This window comes from Quercus lobata, chromosome 2 (genome assembly GCF_001633185.2).
Source record: "Quercus lobata isolate SW786 chromosome 2, ValleyOak3.0 Primary Assembly, whole genome shotgun sequence".
NCBI classification, from domain to species: Eukaryota; Viridiplantae; Streptophyta; class Magnoliopsida; order Fagales; family Fagaceae; genus Quercus; species Quercus lobata.
In genome coordinates, this window is record NC_044905.1 from 39,573,692 (window position 1) to 39,595,739 (window position 22,048).

A 22,048-nucleotide genomic window follows, 5' to 3' on the forward strand; every position below is an offset into this window, starting at 1 on the left:
GGACTAGATCGTCGAGGTCACTAGACACTCTCCCCCTAAGCGCGTTCATCATAAAGTCCGTCCGTTCTTTCATCATCTACATCTCTACGACAATGTGGGGTTGGGCTGTATTAGTGATGGATGAACGGCTCATGTCTTGTCATTCCGGTCTGCTTGGGGCGTTACTACCCTCCGGCCTCTCTTGGTTTCTTCGTTCAGCACTGGCACCTTCTTGGTCGTCCTCTTGGGTACCCATCGCTGCGTTCTTTTGTTGTAGCTGTTCCTCTAGGTCTTAGTTTTGTTTGGTGAGGCGTTCCACTACTGCTGTAAGGGTTTGGACCTGCCTCTCCAGGGCAGTGGGTCACGGCTCGTCTCCTTGAACGTTGTTGGTGGTCGCCATCGAGCGAGTAAGAATCATGCAACTCTTTGTCCGAGAAGCGTTTGTATGGCTTACAAGTCGCAGTTTTCCCCACAGACGGCGCCAACTGATGATGCCGAAAAATCACCAATGAGCTACACAGTCCTTGCACGCTCGAAACGATACCTACAAAATAAAAAGAGAAGACTTAACAGAGAGCACGGTGTGGTGTCAGCCAAATAACCTCCGAAGGTCAAGTTAGAACTTTTCACAACTCTAGAGTGTCAAAGCTGGGGTGAATTATGCGTACTTGTTTTCTGAGGGTCTTTGGGTTTTTATAGTAGTGTAGAATCAAACTCCTATGTTTACACAATAAGTCTTTTCCATATAGGGAAGATCTTCATTAATGGGCATATCTTCCAGAATCTTCTTCGTATTCGAATTCTATTCATATTGGGATTCTATGGGTTAGGGTTAATCGTGAGACACAAGTCGTTTCCATTTAGGATTTCTTGGAGACCACATAATGACCAATTTAGCATCACGTGACCTTTTGGTCCGTACACCCCGATCTGTTCACTTTCGGCCCACTTATCCTAATCTGTCAAGCCCATCCAAATGGATCCGTCACCTCTAAATTCCTTCCTCTTCACATATATAGAGGCTCAAATATATGAACATAGAGTAGTGTTTTTTTTTTGGCTGAATAAGTATAGATTGAAAAAAAAAAAGAGCTAGAGGCACATCCCATCTACCTTCTCCAGTAGTAAAACATGGGCTGGAAGATTGACGATGGACAGAGCCCCAAAGGCTAAACAATTTGTAAATCTAATTACATGTGAAAATTAACAAAAATGAAATGATTTGTCAGCTACATTAATTACCAATGATGGAGGATAATATTGTAGGGTAGTGTATGTTATTGTATTACACAATTTAGTTTTTGAACTGAAATCGTGACTTCAAAACATGATTTTTTTTTTTTTTTTTTTTTAAGTTTAAAAAATAATTTGTGTATGGTATGTGCAACAAAATATGTGTAAGAGACATTATCTAATATTGTATGAATTACTTTCAAAGATAATATAGCTTAATCCCAAAGCCTGTGTAGAGGTAACATCTAGAAGTCCGGCTCCAACTTCAACCCATAAAGGATCGCCGTGAACGTCAACACCAATCCATTATCCAAGCATGTGTGCTCTTTTCCAAATGATTTCGACAAACAACAACAAAGTAAATATTGTTGGGCTTCACAACAACATCAAAATTAATCTTGAACCAAGCACATGGAGGGGGGATCAGGTTGGGGTGAAAGGAGGATGTAGTGTTGGTTAGTGAACTCCCAAGCTTGTTGGTGAAACAAAGAAAAATAAATAAAAATCCATTTATTTTATGAACAAGCATAGAAGGTGGTGGTGAAATGAAGGAGATGGATGTGGTGGTGGGAGGGGAACTCTTGAGTCTTGAGCAATTTGTTCCTATAAAACCATAACTGGTGGCATAGAATAGTGTGAGGTTTTGAGTTCAAGACTTGTTGAATGCATGTATAACTTACCAATAAAAATAAATATTAAGCAATATTAATATAAGACATTTTAAACTTTTTTTTCAGGTGTTAGTACAAAAAATATTGAAAATTGTGTATGAGCATAGGTAAAATTTTGCTTTTTACCCATTTCACCTCTTATACTTGATACACAATGCTAAATGCTTGAAGATGTGTATAAAATCCCATGATTAAGTAGTACATAACATACTCTATGCTAAATAAAAAAAAAAAAAATAATAATAATAATAATAAAAATAAAAAAGTAGATAAAAAGGCAAAAATTGGGAAAAAGAAATAGGCAACCTCTACAAGTGATTAATTCAGACTATAATTGTAATAAAAAATTAAACCCAAACCATTCCTATTTTCAATCATAAAAAAGAAATTTATTAAAAAGCTCAAAAACAAACCAAAACCTCTAAAATCTAATGATAACGTTGAGGTCTCAAATTGAGTATGTGATTCTGACAAAGTACTGAAATAGGATGTTTGATCATTTCTTGAAGATGGGGGAATGCAATAATCTGTGGTGACGAGAGGAAACTCAAGAAGACAAATAAATTATAGTAAATGATAAAGAACATTATAAGTTAACATGCAAAGCCTAAAGTAATTTTTTTTTATAAAGAACCATATCAAACTCCATTTTACATAGACATATCCTGTGATCTAATGAAGACTGCTCGCTGTCATGAGAGATCTCATCCCCAACATTCTCATCACTCTACAGTTCGATCCCACTTGAAGAGTAATATAATTCAATATACCTGATCCTCCAGCAGGCTAACATGATACATACAAATGCCTACCTATAGTATCCATACAATGCAGATAAATGGAATGGCAAACTGGTCCATGCATAATAATGACAGTTGCACATTCTGTTTGACCAAGAAGTTGCCTCTTCAGTCAAAAACTTACAAAATTAACCTGCATGCCAACTGTAATTGATACGATGGCAACGCTGGTTAGAACTGATTGCAACATAAGTTAGATTGCAGTGATATATGAAGGCATTCCCTAGTCTCTAAAACAGATTCCCTTCTGTCAATCAAACAAAATCTTCCAATTAAGGGTATCAATCAGTCATCATAATCAAACACTTCCATTTGGGCAAGCACCTTGGCTTTTGATTGGAACCTCTACTTAGGTATAGGTCATAGCAGAGATATTTTATCCATTCAAACCGAAAAATCTGTACCCATATCACACATTTCTGACCTCAACCAAACTGTGAGCAGCTGTTTTTCTTAATCCTATCTCATTCATCATATGTCTCACATTCTCGGCATCTTTCCACCTTCCTGCTGTAGCATAAATTTTTGCCATCAATATGTAATTTCCTGTGTTCTCTGGTTCAAGCTCAAAAAGCCACTTTGCAGCCACTTTTCCTAGCTCAACATTCTCATGTATCACACAAGCACCAAGCAGTGCACCCCAAACAGCATAGTTAGGCTTAAATGGCATTGTCTTGATTAGATCATAAGCTTCATCCAGTCGACCAGCACGACCAAGAAGATCGACTAGGCAAGTGTAGTGATCTGGACGAGGACTCATTTTGTGATTTTCAAGCATGAATTTGAACAAATTAAAACCCTTATCCACCAAACCAGCATGGCTGCATGCGTGCAAAACAGAGGTGAAAGTGACTTCGTTTGGTTTCACCCCAGATTGAACCATCTGATTGAAAAGTGAAACAGCAATCTCACCATGACCATGAACTCCGTAACAAGCTATTATTACACTCCATAGGATAATGTCCTTTTCCTTTTCAGGAACTCCACTAAAAACTTTGTGAGCAGATTCTAAACTTCCACATTTTGAGTATATATCTATCAAACCAGTAGCAACTTCGGTGCTTGAAAGAAACCCAGATATTACTAGGTAACAGTGTATGTTTGTTGCTTGCTGCAAATCTGCAAGAATAGAATATGCAGGAAGGAGACTATTCAAGGTTGCATCATTGGGTCGTAATGCTTCCATTAGCATTTGTTTGAAATATTCTATTGCTTCTCTTGCAAGCCCATTGTGAACACACCCAGAAAGAATTGCATTCCAAGGGACTGTTCGTTTTTTAGTAGTTTTAGCAAACACTCGAAGGCTGAGGTAAATTTTTTTGCATTTTGCGTACATGTTAATCAATGCAGTTTCCACAATAACATCAGACTCAACTCTTTGCCTTATTGCCCACCCGTGGAAGCACCTACCATACTCCAGAGAACACAAACTACCACATGCCGAAAGAAGAGAAGCTATACTCACTGAATTGGGTCTTACCCCATCAAACTGCATCAGCTGACAAAGTGCCAAAGCACTTCTTGCATCACCATTCAAAATGTACCCATTGATCATGGTTGTCCATGTGACCACATCCCTCTCACCCATCTTATCAACAACTAATTGTGCTTCATCCATACTACCACACTTAGCATACATGTCTACCAACGCATTCTTCGCCGCTATCTTCTTCCCCAAACCCTTCTCTTCTACTAACGCGTGAACCTTTCTTCCCGATACCAAATCCTTCAAGTAACCACAAGCTGGTAACACTGAAACCATGGTGGCACAATCAGGCTCAACACCCACATCCATCATCCAACTAAAAACCATCATAGCCTCCTTTGCACACCCATTCCGAACATACCCATTAATCATTGTATTCCAAGACACAACGCTCCGTTCCCACATTGCATCGAAAACCTGTCTCGCCTCCTCCTTCTCACCACAATTCATATACATTGCCAGCAAAGAGTTCTGCACAAACGTGTCCAAATCAAGCCCAGCCATCAGTGTTTTCCCGTGAACTACAAGCCCCACATTAAGCAACAACAAGTCACCGCAAGCCTTGATAACAAAAGGGTACGTAAAGTTATCAGGCCGGCACTGCCCCGAGCTGAGCATTTCAACAAACACGCTAAGTGCATCAAAGGGAACACCTTTTTTTATGTACATTCTTATGAAGATGTTATACAAAAATGAGGTTCGGTGAGGCATTTCGTCGAACAGTTTACGCGCATGGGGGACGTGGCCACATAGAGCATAGGCTGTGGAGAGGTTTGAGCGAAGGTGGGTGGAGAGTAGGCCAGAGGTGATGGTGTGGGCATGGAGTTGTTTGGTTTTTGTGAGTGAGCGAATGGCCGCATAGCTTCGCAAGAGTGACTCGCACTGGGCTGCTGCGGTAATAGTGAGAAGGTGTTTGGTTTTTGAGAGAGCTTGAGATGTCATGTGCCATTCATCAATTCAAATTATGATTATGAGCCACTTTAACTTTAAAAATGATAGAATCAAAGTTTTGAATTCCGTTCCGGTACAACAGAACTCTTTGTTCCGTATCGCTCCAGTGCCGGCCTAAACCGCCATTCCGGTGATCTGATCTTTGACGATGAAACAATAAATTTAATGAGCCACCGGCCGCACCGCTTGGCTCGGTGAGATTAAAAACAAAGAAGAAAGAAGATGAAAGATGAGGTGAAGAAGGAGAAGCAGTGCTAGTAGCGAGGGAGTGAACGCATAAAGAAGAATGCAATGAAATCACGCTAGTGGGTCAGGCATTTGAAATAGGATAAAAAAGGACATTAAAGTCGACAGTGAGATCAAAGTTTGAAACTTGAAAATTAGGGTCAGAATTGGAATTTAACCATGATTTTCCAACTATTTAGTTAGTAGGCATGGTTTTAAAAGTATATTACTTACTAATATCTTGACTCTAAAGGGCCTGTTTGGGTAAGGAATTTTCGTCACTCAATTTCCATCACTCATCACTCATCACTCATCACTCAATTTTTCACATCCGTTTGCCTTCATCACTCAGTTTTCATCACTCACTATTTTTCACACTATTTGGAGGGCCCACACCTGTCACGGTATAGTGTTTTTTTTTTTTTTCACTAGCAGCTTTTTTTTTTTTTTTCCCCCCTGGGTTGGCTGTTCGGTCTGGGTTTTTTTTTTTTTTTTTTTTTTTTTTTCACTAAGTTTGGTGAGTCTAGGTACTTAAAACAAAAAAAAAAAAAAAAAAAAAAAAAAAAAAAAGCCAACGCCAACCAGAAAAAAAAAAAAAAAAAAAAAAAAAAAAAAAAAAAAAAAAAAAAAAAAAAAGCCACGCCAACCCAGAAAAGAAAAGAAAAAAAAAGAGACAGCCAACGCCAACCAAAAAAAAAAAAAAAAAAGCCAACGCCAACCCAGAAAAAAAAAAAAAAACAGCCAATGCCAAGCCAGAAAAGAAAAAGAAAAAGGAAAAAAAAAAAAAACACAGCCAACGCCAACCCAGAAAAAAAAAAAGTCAAAAGGTGGTCAAAAGTTGCGGCTGTGGGTCCCTCATGTGTGTTTATTTACAGAAATGCCATTGAGTTATGAGTTATGGAAACTGAAAACAGCCTTTTGTTGTTTTCAGTTTCCATAACTCATAACTCAAAAATCAGAGAATTGAGTGATGGAAACAGAGTTATGGAAATAGAGTTATCGTTTGGCCAAACAACCTTTTTGCTATGGGTCCCACCATTTTTGAGTTATGAGTTATGGAAACTGAGAATTGAGTTATCAAAAAACTCAATCCAAACGGCCCCTAAAAGACTCAATTTTGGGTTTATAAACCGAGTCTCAAAGACTCGGTTTTTTATGATCTAATTAGATTTGATGTGGCATTTTCCCCACGTAGCGTCCACCTGAAAATTGAGTCTCTAAAACTCAATTTATAAGCGGACCCTTTAAGCATTGATTTGTATGTGACGTGGTGATCTGGGTGTGACATGGTTGATTCACATGGAAGACCTGGAAACCGAGTCTCTAAAACTTGATTTCAAATAGGGGTTTTTTCAAAATTAATGCCTCTCACCCTAACTCTCCACTCTCACTCACCCTTTCTCTCACACGTCGTCTCACGCTCTCACTCACCCTCTCACTCTCACACAGAACCTCTGAGCGCCTCTCTCACTCACCCTCTCCACTCACACTCACCCTCTTCTCTCACTCAATCTCCACTCTTAGTCTCCACTATTTCACATTCATCATCACATTCATCACAGTGAGGTGTACAGAGCTTTGATAAAAGTCTCCACTCTCACTCACAGAGCTTTGAGTTCCTTCAATTTACGCAGTCTCTCAAAACTATAAAAAAAAAAAAAAGGTGAGTCGCTTTATGCAAAGTGTGTTTCACCGTTTGGTTGCCGAGAAACAGTGGGAAAAATCAAAGAAACTTTGGTTTCAATTCGTTTTTTTCTATTTTGGTTTCTGTATTGAATTTCTAATAGAACTGTTAAAAAAGATCGAAGCTTTATTATTTTTTGAGATTGAATTGGTTTGTGGAATCAAATTATGTTTCTGGGTTTGTTTATATTTGCCGAGGATTTAATTTTAGTGCTTTGTTGATCAAAATTTACTTTGATCTAAGTTTGATTTGGCCAGTTATGGTAAATTGTTACTAAGAATGGAGAAATTGGATATATAAATATATATATATATATATACTTGTTGGGTTGCTGAGGATTTAATTTTTAGTTGTTTTTTGGAAAAAATTTACTCTGATTTAGTGCTCTTTCTCTAAACTTTGCTAGAGTGGACAAAATGCTTTGGGTGTTTTTACTTTTAATTCTTTGTTAAATAGTTGTAATTTCTTTGCTTTATGGTTTTTTCTGTTTTTTTTAATCCCTTAGTACACTACCTGTGTGCTTTGGTTTCCTTTTTTTTTTTTTTTTTTTTTAACAATTACAGTAACATTGCCCTGCTAGGTTACTAAGGATTTAATTTTAGTCCTTTGTTGGAGAAAATATACTTTGATTTAGTGATTTTAGAGATGTTAGGTAATATATATACTTTCTTTCTAAAATCATTATTGTCTAACATGAATGTAAATCATGTCATGTTCAGCTGAACGAAAAAAAAAAAAAAAGGTGAACTTAATTTGTAGTACAACTATACAGATAAAGGATTATTAGTCAAGAATAATGAAAATAAACTTAATTTAAACAGCAGAAAGACAAAGTACATTTTGTGAAGGTTACGTTTGTAGTTTGTACAACTAATACAGATAAGACCAAAAGGGATAATAATTTTGTATCTGTTTTTGACCCAACCACACCTGAGCTCGAATCTTTGAGGAAGTAGGGCCAATGAATGTATCCCAGAGAGAAAAAAAGGAAATAGAAATGGTCAATGGTTGTAGTTTTATATACTTAATGTGTGTCTTTAGTCATCAATTGTCTCAACTACTCTTAATTCTTTATTCTGTTAGAACATATTTTAGCAACCTCAACCTGAAGCCTTCCTTATTGTTTGGTTTTTTGAAAATTTCTTCTAGTGGGAGCAAGTGAAGTAAATGCCTTAACGAAGTCTAGGAGTTTACCAAGTCTTATGCATGGATTATAGACACTGCCATGCCGATCTTTAATAGCGATGCCTTAACATTCACTTTAGTAATATAATATATCAAAACTATGCATATCCCTTGTATTGTTATATTGCATTAATGCACCAATGGCCAACAAGACTTTTACCTGGTAAAATGATTAGGAGTCCCGAATTGTATTGGTGTTTTTGGATTTTGAACCATTAAGCACTTATCATTAACTACTAGATGTTATGTATCTAACTAACTCTCACATGGAAGTATAGGTCACTGAGAATTAGTCCCTCTTATTGAGTTTGCATCACCACATACTGCAACTAGAACTTTCTTTTTTATGGTTTTGTTTTGTTTTGTTGAATAAGTAAGACCAAACAACAAAGCTACAACAAAACTACATCTTATAAAAAATAAAAAATAAAGACAAAGGAACTCCCCCACAAACTACACAACACTCTGTTTTTAATACTATCTCTTACATTCTTACACAAGAACAATCTATATCTAACATCTCAAGTATTAGCATAAATGATCTCATCCTCTGACCAAGCCTTTCCTCCATGAATTTTCACAGTATGATCAATTCTAATATGATAAATGATTGTATGTAAACTAGATTAATGAATTTTCTTTTTCTTTGCCACCTATTGAATGCAAATATTGATGGTTCAAGTTTGTGCTTTGCTTTTCTGTTGTGTAAGCTCTCTAAGTGCAAATTAGGCCTTCATTCAAAGTGAAAAAGGATTAGTATTTATTTAAAGTTGTGAAGTACTCATCTTTCATTTGGCTCACTCATTATGTAAGCCACATTTACATGGTAGCTACTACAAGTTGCTTCAAACTTCTCTCCTCATTGTCAAAAAAGCTACAAAAAAAATTAGTTTTCTTTCCTTTCTGGTGGTTTTTCCCTTCCCCAGAACAAATGATTGTCCATTTTAACCTTGAGCAAGGTGTTTTTAAAAGTTTGGAAGTTGTCTTGTTCTTCTGTTTGGTGTGAGCAGAACAATATTACCATCTCTATAGGTGTTATCATTCAAAAGTTATTTCTATTAATGTTTCTTTGTTAAGTTGGCTTTCTTAGTTTTAAGGCCTTTAAAAAGTATTCTAACCTGTGGTTGACAATTGTTCAAATTTTGGCTTCAATGTCATTTGTACTAATCTTAGTTGCACTCTTGGATCATTGAAAGTAGATTTTTGACAAAAGAGAGCTGCGGTGTTTTTGCCTTTATACTCCTTACTTTGAAACACTAGCCTTCTTGCAAAGGAGAATCAAATGGTAGATTTTAATCAGCATAATTTACTAATTAGCCATGATCATTTACTTGGATCCATTGAGAGTGCTTCAAAAATTGGCAGTAAATTTATGATTTGCAAAGTCTTATTGAAATGTCTTTTTTAGCCTTGTAAATTTGTAATTAAACTCTTGACACTTAGATTTCCAAAAACAAATTCTTATTTAAATTAGAAAGGAATCCCAGAATGATTATCTTGTGGAACTTTATCATGTTCAGAAGAATAACTACCTAGAAACTCTTTGAATAACTCTTGCCTCATTTTGCCATCAATTGTCTCTACTTTGATAACCATTGGATACAACGCGGTTTTTTGAGAATATTTCTTAAATTGTTTTTGTTTTTGTTTTCAATAATGTCTATTACGCGCTAATTGCTTATCATTCTTGAGCAATATGGTTGCTCCAAATGCTAGACAGATTGACCACGCACAGCTTGGCCCTATTGACCAGTCGGTGTTGACCTTATAGGCCAAGCATCGGTCAAAAGCTATTTGGAATGGGCAGGTAAAACACAGCACTAAAGATTTAACGAATGTACACGCATTTAATTCATACAATGTACATGCACTTGCTGTCTTATGTTAATCCATGGTTCTGTTTTGTGCAGGATCCAGGGTCCCTTACCTGTCGTAGCTGTAGTGAAGAGTTGTCCAATCGAGAGCTAATGGTGGATGATCGAGTTGTTGACATCATTAAGGCACTTGGTTTGGAAGGACTCCTCAGGACCCCGGGTAGAGAGATTGACCATGGCCTGATAACGGCCTTAGTGGAGTGATGGTGGCCCGAGACTCACACCTTCCACATGCCACATGGTGAGGTCACCATCACATTGCAGGATGTGGAGGTTCTTCTCGGGCTTCCTGTTAATGGTGACGCTATAATAGGGAGCACGCAAAAAGTTTGGGCGAATGTGTGCCAGGAGTTCCTTGGCTTTCAACTTATAAATCAAGAGCATAGGCAACTTACTGGCCAGAGGTTTCTCATCAAATGGCTTTTGGAGCAAGTTGTTGATCCATTGCCGCCTAATGCTGAAGAGGATCAGCTGCATAAGTACGCATGATGCTACATCCTAGCGCTACTGGGGGACACAATATTCATGGACAAATTCAACGATAGGGTGCATCTAATGTGGGTGCAGCAATTGGAAGACCTTCACCACCCACGAAGGTACAGTTGGGGAAATGCTTGCCTTGCATGGTTGTATCAAGAGTTATGCAAGGCAAGCGATAAGGATGTCAGTCAGATTGGTGGGTGCTAGGTTCCCCTATTTATGCTCGATAGTTGAGCGTGGCCCGCCAATGGGTGCTTATGGTCCTCCAGTGTGTGGTCCATTGTCCCTGAAGAAAGTCTCTACCTTATACACGTCATATACATTATGTGATCAGTATGGAAGCCCACAATCATGTAACTTGATTCTATTTATTTATTTTAAAGGCTTCTAGGAATTATTTATGTCAACATTAAAAAATTTTAAACAGAGGTTCAATATATATAATTACGTTAATATACTCTAATTTTGTGACTGTCATGTGGCTTGTATGTGCTCTGTTTTTTATAAGGACTATTTCTTATTTTAGTGATATTATTAATTGAGTAAATATCTATAAGATTATCTTAATAGTTATATGTGATTACATTATAATTTTAATCATAACATTATCTTAGTAGGAAAGTTCTAAATATTGATCCCTTGTTCTTGATTGTTGTAGGTGGTTGTGGGTCCCAAACAAGAAAAACAGGCCCGCCCACATCTTCAGGGACAGGTATCACGAGCAAATAGCTTCAATATTGTCAGGCTAGGTATGAAAATGCCTTGTTTAACATGTTTAGGAACAAGATATACGTTTGGTGAACTTTGAAATATATACATAGTTGCCTAATGTGTTGCGTATTTGTTTTTGGGCTGTTATAGGTGGTGTGGCAGCCATATGAAGTTGAATTAGAGGACCTTCTGACATGGTGTGTTGCAAGGAGGGTCGTGTGGACAGTAATGGTGTCGCTTGTAAGTTTCCACCTAGTAGAGAAATATATACCGGATCGTGTCATTCGTCAATTTGGGATGATCCAAGAAATTCCCCGCAATGTTGACACTGACACAGTGCTTCATGCCATTGATTTGAGGGGGAAGGTCGGTGTTGATTGGATGCGGAAACATGTTGTGTATATCATGGAGTGGGGTAATTGCCTTCAACGGAGTTGTGAAGCAGTGCTTGGTGATATGCCTCCACAGCATGAGTACTTCGACTGGTTCAGAAGGGTAACTCGGAGATTCATCGATGTCCCCGATGCTAGAATGATTCTAATGGTAACTTCTCCATGTCTTCTACATCTTACCGTACTTCTTAGCATGAAACCACTATTTAGAGAACATGATATATGTGGTCCAATGTTTGCTTAGCATCAAACCTCCCTTTTAAAGCTGTTGTCTGCTTAAGATTCCTTATAGAGAATTTTGTTGATTTACCTTATAGAGAACTTTGTTGATTTAAAAATCTAATTTGAGATGCTCTAAGGTTATATTTCCTATTTCAGCCTTTAGAGTTATGGTACACATTCTTCTTTCCATTTTTATTATTTTTAATTTTCTACTCATTTGAATTTTTAATTAGCATTTTTGTCTACACTATCCGCTAGCTACATATTTAATAGAAAAGATAATTTAAATTTAGTCAAAGGTAACACTTGGTCTCCTTATAACTCAACAATTATTACTAGCAGAACCAATTCAGAACCAACATTTATTTTATTATTGATTGGCATTGTTGATTTGGTATTGCATTACTAATATACTTGGTTTTTCCATGTGCAGATTGAAGGATACGTACGTTTGTTGAGGTGTCACCCAGTGGGCATGGAGGACCACAAGGACATTACTGATGTGCTGAAGGCAGTACAGGAGATTGGCCATGTACAATCTCCAAACCCTGAGGCCTCGAATGAGGAGGCAGCTACTCCTACAGCAGCGGCTACTCAGATGCCAAGCACTACTGAGAGCCCAAGCACGAGCACAACTCCTACCGAACGTCTACCTGTTGCTACCCCTTGGGTGGTCCCTACCCCCGATCTCTCTCCATCCTCCCCACACCTATCCCTTAGCCCCACCATCCCTTCACCCACCCCACATCCACCCCTTAGCCCCACCATCCCTCCACCCACCCCACATTCATGTCTTGGGTTTGACATCCATCCACCCACCCCACGGTCCTTTCCTGAGCTGTCACCCATTTCATCCTTTGACCTAGGTATTGATCCAACCCCTCTTGACATGCAGCAGGAGCCACCCTCCCACAGTACGTCTACTAGCCTTTCTTCGGGCATCGACCCACCCCATGTTCAAGCTGAGTAAGCTGTTGGGTTACCTACAGTGGCAGAAGGTCGGCCGAAACGCATATCAAAGGCACCTCCTTGTGGGACAGGGGGCACAAACATGGGCACAAAGCTGGGCTTGAGGCATCTAACAAAGGACATGCAATACCTCCTCCTCATTATACGAGATAGCGTAAGGTTCAAAAAAGATAACTCAAATGATACCTTATTCCTTTTTTATATTTCAATCTGCTGTTGAATACTTCATGATATTATTTTTGTTTTCAATATGGTTTTAACGCACATTATTGGAACTAGGTGAATGATATAGTTGGGACATTAGTTGGAGGTAGCTATTCCAACAAGGATATTGTTGCTGCTAAAGGGTACCTTGTCAATGACACATGCGTCATTGAAGCTGAGATTGCTGTTCACAAGGTTTTGGATTATTGGTCTTATGACTTAAAGAAGGAGACTGGTTATGTTGGACTTAAGAACCAAGGAGCAACATGTTACATGAACTCTCTTCTTCAGACTCTCTACCATATTCCTTACTTTAGAAAGGTCAAAATGTGTTTCATATTTCCCTAAGTCATTGTGAATTATGTCAATTTTATATAGATAGAAATACTTTATTTTTGGAATGTTGACATTAGGCTATGTACCATATGCCAACAACTGAAAATGACATGCCCTCAGGAAGCATTCCTTTGGCGTTATTGAGTTTATTCTATAAGCTTCAATATAATGATAGTAGTGTTGCAACTAAAGAATTGACCAAGTCTTTTGGATGGGATACATATGATTCTTTCATGCAACAGATGTGCAAGAACTTAATAGAGTCCTGTGTGAAAAGCTTGAAGACAAAATGAAGGTATATGAGGTTTAACAAGTTCTGCCATAAACATTTATGTTTATTTCGCTCTTTTAATCCTTGCCTTGTTGGTCCAGGGGACTGTTGTGGAGGGGACAATACAGCAATTATTTGAAGAGTTCATAGATATTTACTCAAGACAGGAAGTAAGCAATTTTAAAATAAACTACTTTGTTTGTAAATGATGAAAAAGATTCTGAGAATTGTTTGTTGTGGTTTCTTTGAAGGTTTTAGGTGCACTAGTTACTCATGTTGGATCTGGTGTTACTTCCAAAGTTTAGTCTGCTTTGGAGACTATGACTCTGCTGGCCTCCAAATTTGCACAAGATTTGATTCCTTTTTCTTCTCATATAACTAGTGCCTTGTTTTTTCTAGATTCTTGTGCATTTTCTGAAGTGATCTGTTTCCAAGATTTCTTGATGTCTTCTTTGTTCTGAAATTTAGGTATTTTGAATTACTTGGGTGGATTTAGTGTTGAAAATCTGCAGTAGGTATTTTATAGTATTGTGTACTTTCTTATATAAGTGGTCTACATGACATTGTCTCACTGGCTTTCCTGTTTGTGCAGGTTTATGAGGCTTTTAGCCATTTGGCTTGTTGTATGTTCGATCAAGTGCAGATTCATATGGATCTTCCATTGCAAATAAACTATTGATGATAATAAGGAAGCAGGTACTGTAAAATCCTTTTTGGTATGGAATGTATACACTAATTTTTTTGATCATTTTGTTGAATTTTGGTATCTTTGTTTTGGTTGTATTCATTGTCTTTATACTGTTACTGTTATGTGTTAAGATAAATTCATTGTTCTGCCCCTCCCACTGGGTAGGTTAGCAATCCAAATCTGAAGTACAAGAAGATGGGCTTAATCGGAACTCTACAGATAGTTTCCTGCTTTGGAAATGAAAATAGTGTTTGCCGTGCATTTGCATCTCAAGTTGGACCTAGTAGTAATTCAATTAGAGATATAGAGAGTGTTTGCATCCAATTGATGTTGTTTTCAGTGCTAAAATATTCCAATGAGCTAATGATACCTTAATGTTTCTGTTTGTGAATGATTTCTTTGAGATGCAATTAGCATTAGTTTCTTTGGTTTTGACATGTTCTATATCTTACCAATATATTCTAGATTGTGCATTCACCATTCTTTAACATCATTTTGCACAGAAGTCAAACTATGAAGAGGCTTTGGAACTCTTGAATACATCTTTGGACTCTTGCAAACAGTCGCCTTTACCTTTGATTTTGTTTTATGATGAATTGAATGTAATGTTGGCCAATTGAACTCTTCATCCATCAATTATGGAATGGTAAGTTTAAGTTTAACAACTTGATGCTGGTAATTTAATGCTACATAGCAATATGGGAAAATAATCTTGTAATTTTGTTTTACTCTTTAAAACTTGTTTGTATGTAGTAGGGTTGGGAAACAAGTAGGAGAGTTCGAATTTGTTTTTTTGTCTGATCTTGAAGTGGAAAATTGCCTTTTAAGGAACCATATTTTGGTTTAGAAGGTGAGTTTTGTGTTGTGATGCAGTGTAATCCTGTTTAACCTGTAAAAAAATTGTGCTGGGCTACTGATTAAAGTATCTTTTCTTGTTTTTTTTTTGCAGGTGACTTGTGGATGAATTTGGATAGTGATATATCTCTTGTTTGTTTGAACATTTTGCCTCTGGCTTCCTCTTCGATGCAGTAATATTTTGGCCATATTCTTCCATGTATTGTACCATTCAAAACTTGTCTAAATGACTGAATGCTAAAGTTGAAATATTGTTAAATGTAGGTCATCTTCTTTACAAATTCTTCCTGCTAACTTCCTTATACTATCCACTGTAAGTGCATGGTCCTTTTGGAAGTGAGAACTAACTAGAGTGCTGAACTACAACATTTCTTTAATTGCTTTCACACTTTGCACTCACAATAAATTTTTTTAAGAAATGTTGTAAAAGAGTTGGCGGATGTGATTTGTGGTAAAACCAGTAACCCTTGGTTGAAGTATTTGTTGTCATCATGGTTCATCTAAAATGGTTCGGTGGTGGTATAGATGATTCCAGTACTTGTTTCTCACTATTTAAATTTTTTGTACTATATACACTTTGCATTCACCGTGTGCATGCTTCTTTCAATTGCACTCTAACTTTTACTTAATATTAAGTGATGAGGATATGCTAAGTTTGTTAAGTTACTGAAACCTGGGAAGGTTTTTTTTTTTTTTTTTTTTTTTTTTTTTTGAGAAGCAAAACCTGGGAAGTTGGGAATATATTAGTTCAGCTTTTCATTTTTATTATACTGTCAAGTTTACTAAGATATCCTTAGTCTTTTATTTTTGTAAAGTTTAAAAAATGAAGGACACTGCCTTGTTTTTTTTTTTTTGTTAACATCTTATAGAGATGCAAATTTAAGCCTTATAAATCTTTGACTAGTGTAGTGACTAACTGTCTTAGACTAAAAAATAGTTTGAGGGCAAATATGTAAGTACTGATATTTTACTCCCATTGAGGTTAGTTGTAGTTCTATTGAGATTTGCACTATCATATTTGAGAGAGAGAGAGATAGAGAGAGTCACATAAAGACTATCATGTTTTTGTTGTGAAGAAAACAAGATGGCAATGGGAAAAGAAATCACGGGTTGTTCTATAATTCCCTTGGTCTTCATTTGTTTCATCAACAAAAGTGTTTTTGAATCATGGTAAGAACAACAACATGTTCTTGGTTAAACCTTTGCAGAAAAGGATGGTATTGGTGCCTTGAGGAAGGTTATGAAGCATCCTGTGGTGGCTGCTGTGAGTGAAGATTTGGTCAAAGTTGTGCTTATTGTGTCTGTGCCTACAGAGAAAGCAGAGAAGTTCAAGGTGAGAACTGTGGTCACAATGAAGAATAGGAACAAGGAGGAGTTTAAAGATAAATTTGCGAAGCATTTGGATACTTTCACTGACAAGATTGGAAGGAATATTGTTCTGCAACTTGTCAGCATAGAAATTGATCCAAGTAAGCCTATTTCAGTATTTCTTCTTTTGGGTGTTATCATTTGAGCAATTCTTGATTCAATGTATGGTAATGGTGAAGTGCATATTGGAATGTAAAGAATACAAGCCTAGTCTCAGTGGTCGGGTGATGGATGAAAATCAAATTACACAAGAGCAAATAAAGAAAAACATTTCAAATGCTGTTGGTGGTGTATTGACTTTGCTTCTACCCAATGAACGATTTCAAGTACTCTTATGTAATGTATTGATATTCGAGCTCGACTGTACACCTGCGAGAGACTATGATTCTATTAGCAAATATTTTTCATCATGAGATTGTAATTTAATTAAAGGGCGTAGAAGTACAAGCCCGATTGAGATGTAATCATTTAATATGTTACTACATTTTTGGACTTTCATATTCAAATGCAATTTTACATTTGCAATTATATACCTGATAGTGACCAAACATATAACAACTTTTCTATTTTAGTAAGATCCATTCATGAAAAGTTATTAAATTTTATATTGGCTGCCAACTTAATTTGCTAGGTTCTATTTTCGTGTTTTTACAGTTAGGTTGTATTTTCATAGTCTAGTTTACTGCAAAAAAAAAAAAAAAAAAAAAAAAAAAAAAAAAAACATTGAAACTCGAGTATTTTACACTCGAGTTCCACAATTAAAAATAAGAGTAAATCGAGCATTAAAAGCTCGAGTTCCATTTACTACTCGAGTTCACTAGCAACGAGTACGCCAAGCATAGAGTTTAAAATTATTTACGGCCAAATGCCATTAGAAAAATTCCCAGTGGAAATTGAGTGTTTGAAACTTGATTTACATTTCAGTGGCTTTTTGGTAAATAAGACCACTATAAAATCGAGCCTTTGAAACTCGATTTATGTTGGTAGGTTTTTTTTTTTTTTTTTTTTTTTTTTTTTTTTTTTTTTTTAAATATTGGCAGTAGTTTACGAATATGCCACTCGAATGGAAATCGAGTTTCAAAGACTCGATTTCCATTGGGATTTTTCCCCCTTCCCCCACTTGCAGCAGTAAACCAGATTTTTTTTTCCTTCCTCTGCAGCAGTAAACCAGATCCAAAACACATCAAATGGGCAGTAGTAAACAGCTAGACAAGTTGAATGTGATACCAGTGAAAGGGAGAGTACATCAGATGCAAAAAACTGAATTAAAATAGTTATTGTTCCATGCATTATAGTTGCCCTCTTAGCTACAGACCAGACAAATTTAACCACTATATGAGGCACACAAAAAACATTACTAGCTATCATTACTTCAAACAAAGCCCCTGTGGTTGAACTTGCCAAAGTACTAGCTACTAATGCCAAAACATTGCTAGCATTATAGGCAAAAGCTGCACAATGGATAGCGAATAGTTCAATTACAACAACATTTAAGTATAAACAAAATAACAATTGAGTTGATACAACATAGTCTACATAGTTGTCTAACACTACCGATACAACATAGTCTACATAGTCGCCTAGCACTTGTCCATACTGAAGATAACCACAACTCCCACGTACAATGCCATTCCAAAATCGAGTCTCCGCTCACTTGACAAACATTAAAATACGGTCGTTAGTTTCCAAATGCAAAGAACAAAAAGCAAAAGAAATTCTGAGCATATTATTGACTAATAACAACAGCATTTGCCTAGTTTGTAGCACTACCGCTTGTCGAAACCCCACAGGAATTGGGACATCTTCTGCAGTTGGATAGCGAATAGTTCAATTACAACAACATTTAAGTATAAACAAAATAACAATTGAGTTGATACAACATAGTCTACATAGTTGCCTAGCACTACCGATACAACATAGTCTACATAGTCGCCTAGCACTTGTCCATACCGAAGATAACCACAACTCCCACGTACAATGCCATTCCAAAATCGAGTCTCAGCTCACTTGACAAACATTAAAATACGGTCGTTAGTTTCCAAATGCAAAGAACAAAAAGCAAAAGAAATTATGAGCATATTATTGACTAATAACAACAGCATTTGCCTAGTTTGTAGCACTACCGCTTGTCGAAACCTCACAGGAATTGGGACATCTTCTGCAGTTATGCCCCTCTTCATGACACACTCTGCATCGCTGCCTCGGTTGAATCTCTCTCAAGTCTGAATCTTCCCTCCAGCTTCTCGGTTCTCGCCGTACCCCATCCATTTCATTCCTTATTCTTGACTTCACAGGACTACCTTTGGCCCACAACAGCTATAGGTCAGGCACCCGCTGTGGTCCGCGAACGTCCCTCCACAACTTTGACTTTGGCACCACAAATTGATGTGCATATGTATGAATGGCGTTGTCCAAACTGTAACATGGGTCAATATAGCTGGTCGCATCGAGGTGCAGACCTTGAAGAATTTTAATTGTATGTGAACAAGGGATCTTAATGTTTTGCCACTTTCCACAACCACATGTTCTAGCAAATATGTGCATTTCATGACTATGGTTTGTAACACCCCGACCCAATTTTTTTTATAATTAAACTATGTGTTTAAGTGGTTAATTATTATTTTTAAGCCACTTACTTACAAAAAATAATTGAAGAGTATTTAATAAGCATATTATTTTATAATGTCATTAAATGAGAATTGTAAAGATTATAAATAATTGAAATGACTATTTGTATTATAAATATATACTTAGTATGTGCAAAACTATATTAAGTGGTTAAGTTATGAGATATATATATATATATATATATATGTATATGCAAAGTGATATTATTTTTGTAGAAAAGTGTGAGTGTGAATGCAAGAAATTACTTTGGTAGAAAGGTAAGTGTGAATGCAAGAAAGTTGAAAAGATGAGTTATCCTCCCTTTTCCTTAGCAATATACGTATGTCACCCAAGATATTTTGCCCAAGATATTTTGCTTGACTTCTTGACTACACCAAGAGGTTAATCTCTTATTCTTCTTTCCCTATTTCTTTTCTTTGACTTTCTCAAGCGCTAAGATATTCCATAAACTCTCTTGCTCTCCACTTCCACGGGTACACAAATCAGAATTCTCTCACCCACTTTACACTCTTTTCTCCCAAGGAAAGTGCTAGGAAGCTCCCTTGAGTCTTCCTCTCAAGTCCACCGGTTCACACACCAAAAGAAAGACAAAAGCCCACCCAAAAGTCTTCCCCTTAGCTCATTTTGCTGGCTGCCTCAGACAGAAAGTCCAGCAACAAGAAGGAAGCTTCTTTCAACTCTCCCAAGTTCTCTACCTCTCATATTTTCTGGTCCAGCCACTAGGAAAAGAAACCCTTTCATGTAAGTCTATATATATATATATGCTATTTTAAGAAGCTTTGAGCTGTGTTGATGGTTTGTGGAAGGTAGATTAGGGTTTTTACTAATTAATGATTTTATATGATTAAGGAAGTAAGAAAAATTTAGGATGAGTATTTTTGATGCTGCTGCTGGGATTTTTGGTTGTGTTTATTTTGCCCTAAATGGTTAAATGACTGTATGTAAGTGTTTTATAACATGTCTTATGAGTGTATAAAAATCCCCATATGAAAATACCATTCTTTGGTAATTGTTTGTGAATTTACGGGAAAAACGTTGCAAAGCTGTCACTGTGACAGATTCTGTGTTTGTGTATGTTAAATTATGCATTAAATTGTATATAGTGAATTTGGATGCTAGGGATAATTCCTATGAAACCTAAGACACTTATGGTTGTTATTGAATTGGTCTCACAGCATTTGGATTAATATATAAATAATGGTTTAATTTATAAGTTGCATGAATTTCTGACAGGACAGATTTGAGTATGCTGTCTTGCGTGATTTTTAGTAAATCTGGGTTTGACTCCGAAATTTTATAGTATATACTGGACATACAGGGGAGTAGTTCTGTAAAATTTCATGACAATTGGATGTGTTTGAGCAGCCCGTTTGTATTTTACAAATGGAGCCTATGCTGCTGGAATAGAACAGTGAATAGTGAGGGACATGTCTAACTTTGTGGATTTAATTATCAAGTTAGGGTGAATGTTTTGAGCTATAATTTAATATGCTTGTCTTTTGGTATGTCTCGATCATAGATTAATTTTGTATAACTTGTTTTGAGGCTTATTACTCAAAGGAAGGGGTTCTAAACCATGAGACGATTGTATGTATGAAGCTGTTTTGCCCGACGTGTTGTATGCTATCATATGAATGTATATAGTTACATGATCATGCTTAAAAGATTTTATATTTGTGCATGCATTATTGCCCTGACCTTAAAGCACCTTTTGAAACAAAGTTGGCTCTTTTAGAGATATGGGATTAATATAAGAATGTTGGTTTCTCTAGGATTTTGTACTTGTTGTTGATGAATGTATTTTTTGTTTGTGGGAACCTCGTTGAGGTGGGATTAGGACTTCCTTGATTCTAAGAGATAGGCTTTGAGATAAATGTGAAGTTTATGATAAGGAATTATGGATAGTAATAAGTTTTGAATTATGGTTTAGGTGTTACCAGTATCCAAGCCTAAGCTCCTTCGACTTTAGGCTCTCGGTTCCTCTGCTTTCAGGTAAGGGATAAGTTATATGAGCATTTGGTAAGTCATGAGGTTATTTTAAAGTATGTTATGCATTAAAATGTTTTTGATTAGAGATATGGCATGTAATCATTATTCTGACAAAGATATGTTCGTGAGCCTTCGAAAAACTTATGTATATGATTTAAGCATATTGATGCTATTATTGATTCCACGAACATGATGTTTAATGAAAAGAATGGAAATGCTATGATTATGAAATGTTATACAAAAGAAGAAATTTCAGTATGATGTAAAGTATGAAATGTTTTCGGGTTATGTCCTCTGGTAATCTGAACTCGGCTAGTAGGGGTTAATTACTGGCTTTCCATGGAAATATGTTATCTGTTTGGCCATTTAAAGTAGAGGAAATGGGGCTGCTCGTAACTCTAGGCCATTTAAAGTAGAGGAAATGGGGTTGCCCGTAACTCTAATCTGATTAAGGCCTTCTCCCCAATGTGTACGGACGGCGGGGAGGAACAAAACCTGGAGGGGATGTGCCATCAGGCCTCCCAAAGGGGACAATATCATACACAAGGGGGCACCCAAATGTGATGAGGCCTTCTCTGTACAGCTTATCAGATATGGACTAACCAATATGATATGAACAGCTATGTTATGTTATTAATCATGAGAGAATTATTTTGTTTAAATGCATTGTGAAAAGTGAAAGCTCTCATGGCAAGAAGAAGTTTCTAATGAAAAGAAAAGTTGTTCATTAAAGATAAAAGTTTCTGAAGTTCTGTTATGCTATAAAAGTAAAGTTTCTGATAAAAGTACAAGTTTATGTTTAAAAGTATCAGATATCTGTTTTTATGAAATGTTAAGTTTTTCGATC

At 36.6% G+C, this 22,048-nt stretch overlaps 1 protein-coding gene across 1 annotated transcript; it reads right to left on the reverse strand.

Moving 5' to 3' along the window:
* Nucleotides 1-2,476: 2,476 nt before the first annotated feature.
* On the reverse strand, nucleotides 2,477-5,446 carry LOC115975581 (pentatricopeptide repeat-containing protein At5g39350-like). The gene has a single exon (XM_031096425.1). The coding sequence runs from the start codon at nucleotides 5,109-5,111 to the stop codon at nucleotides 3,093-3,095; it is 2,019 nt and encodes a 672-aa protein (XP_030952285.1). The 5' UTR covers nucleotides 5,112-5,446; the 3' UTR covers nucleotides 2,477-3,092.
* Between the last annotated feature and the right edge of the window lie 16,602 nt (nucleotides 5,447-22,048).

Excerpts from the sequence above, each read along its gene's own strand:
- LOC115975581 (XM_031096425.1), bottom strand. The coding sequence starts at position 5,111 with ATGACATCTCAAGCTCTCTCAAAAACCAAACACCTTCTCACTATTACC.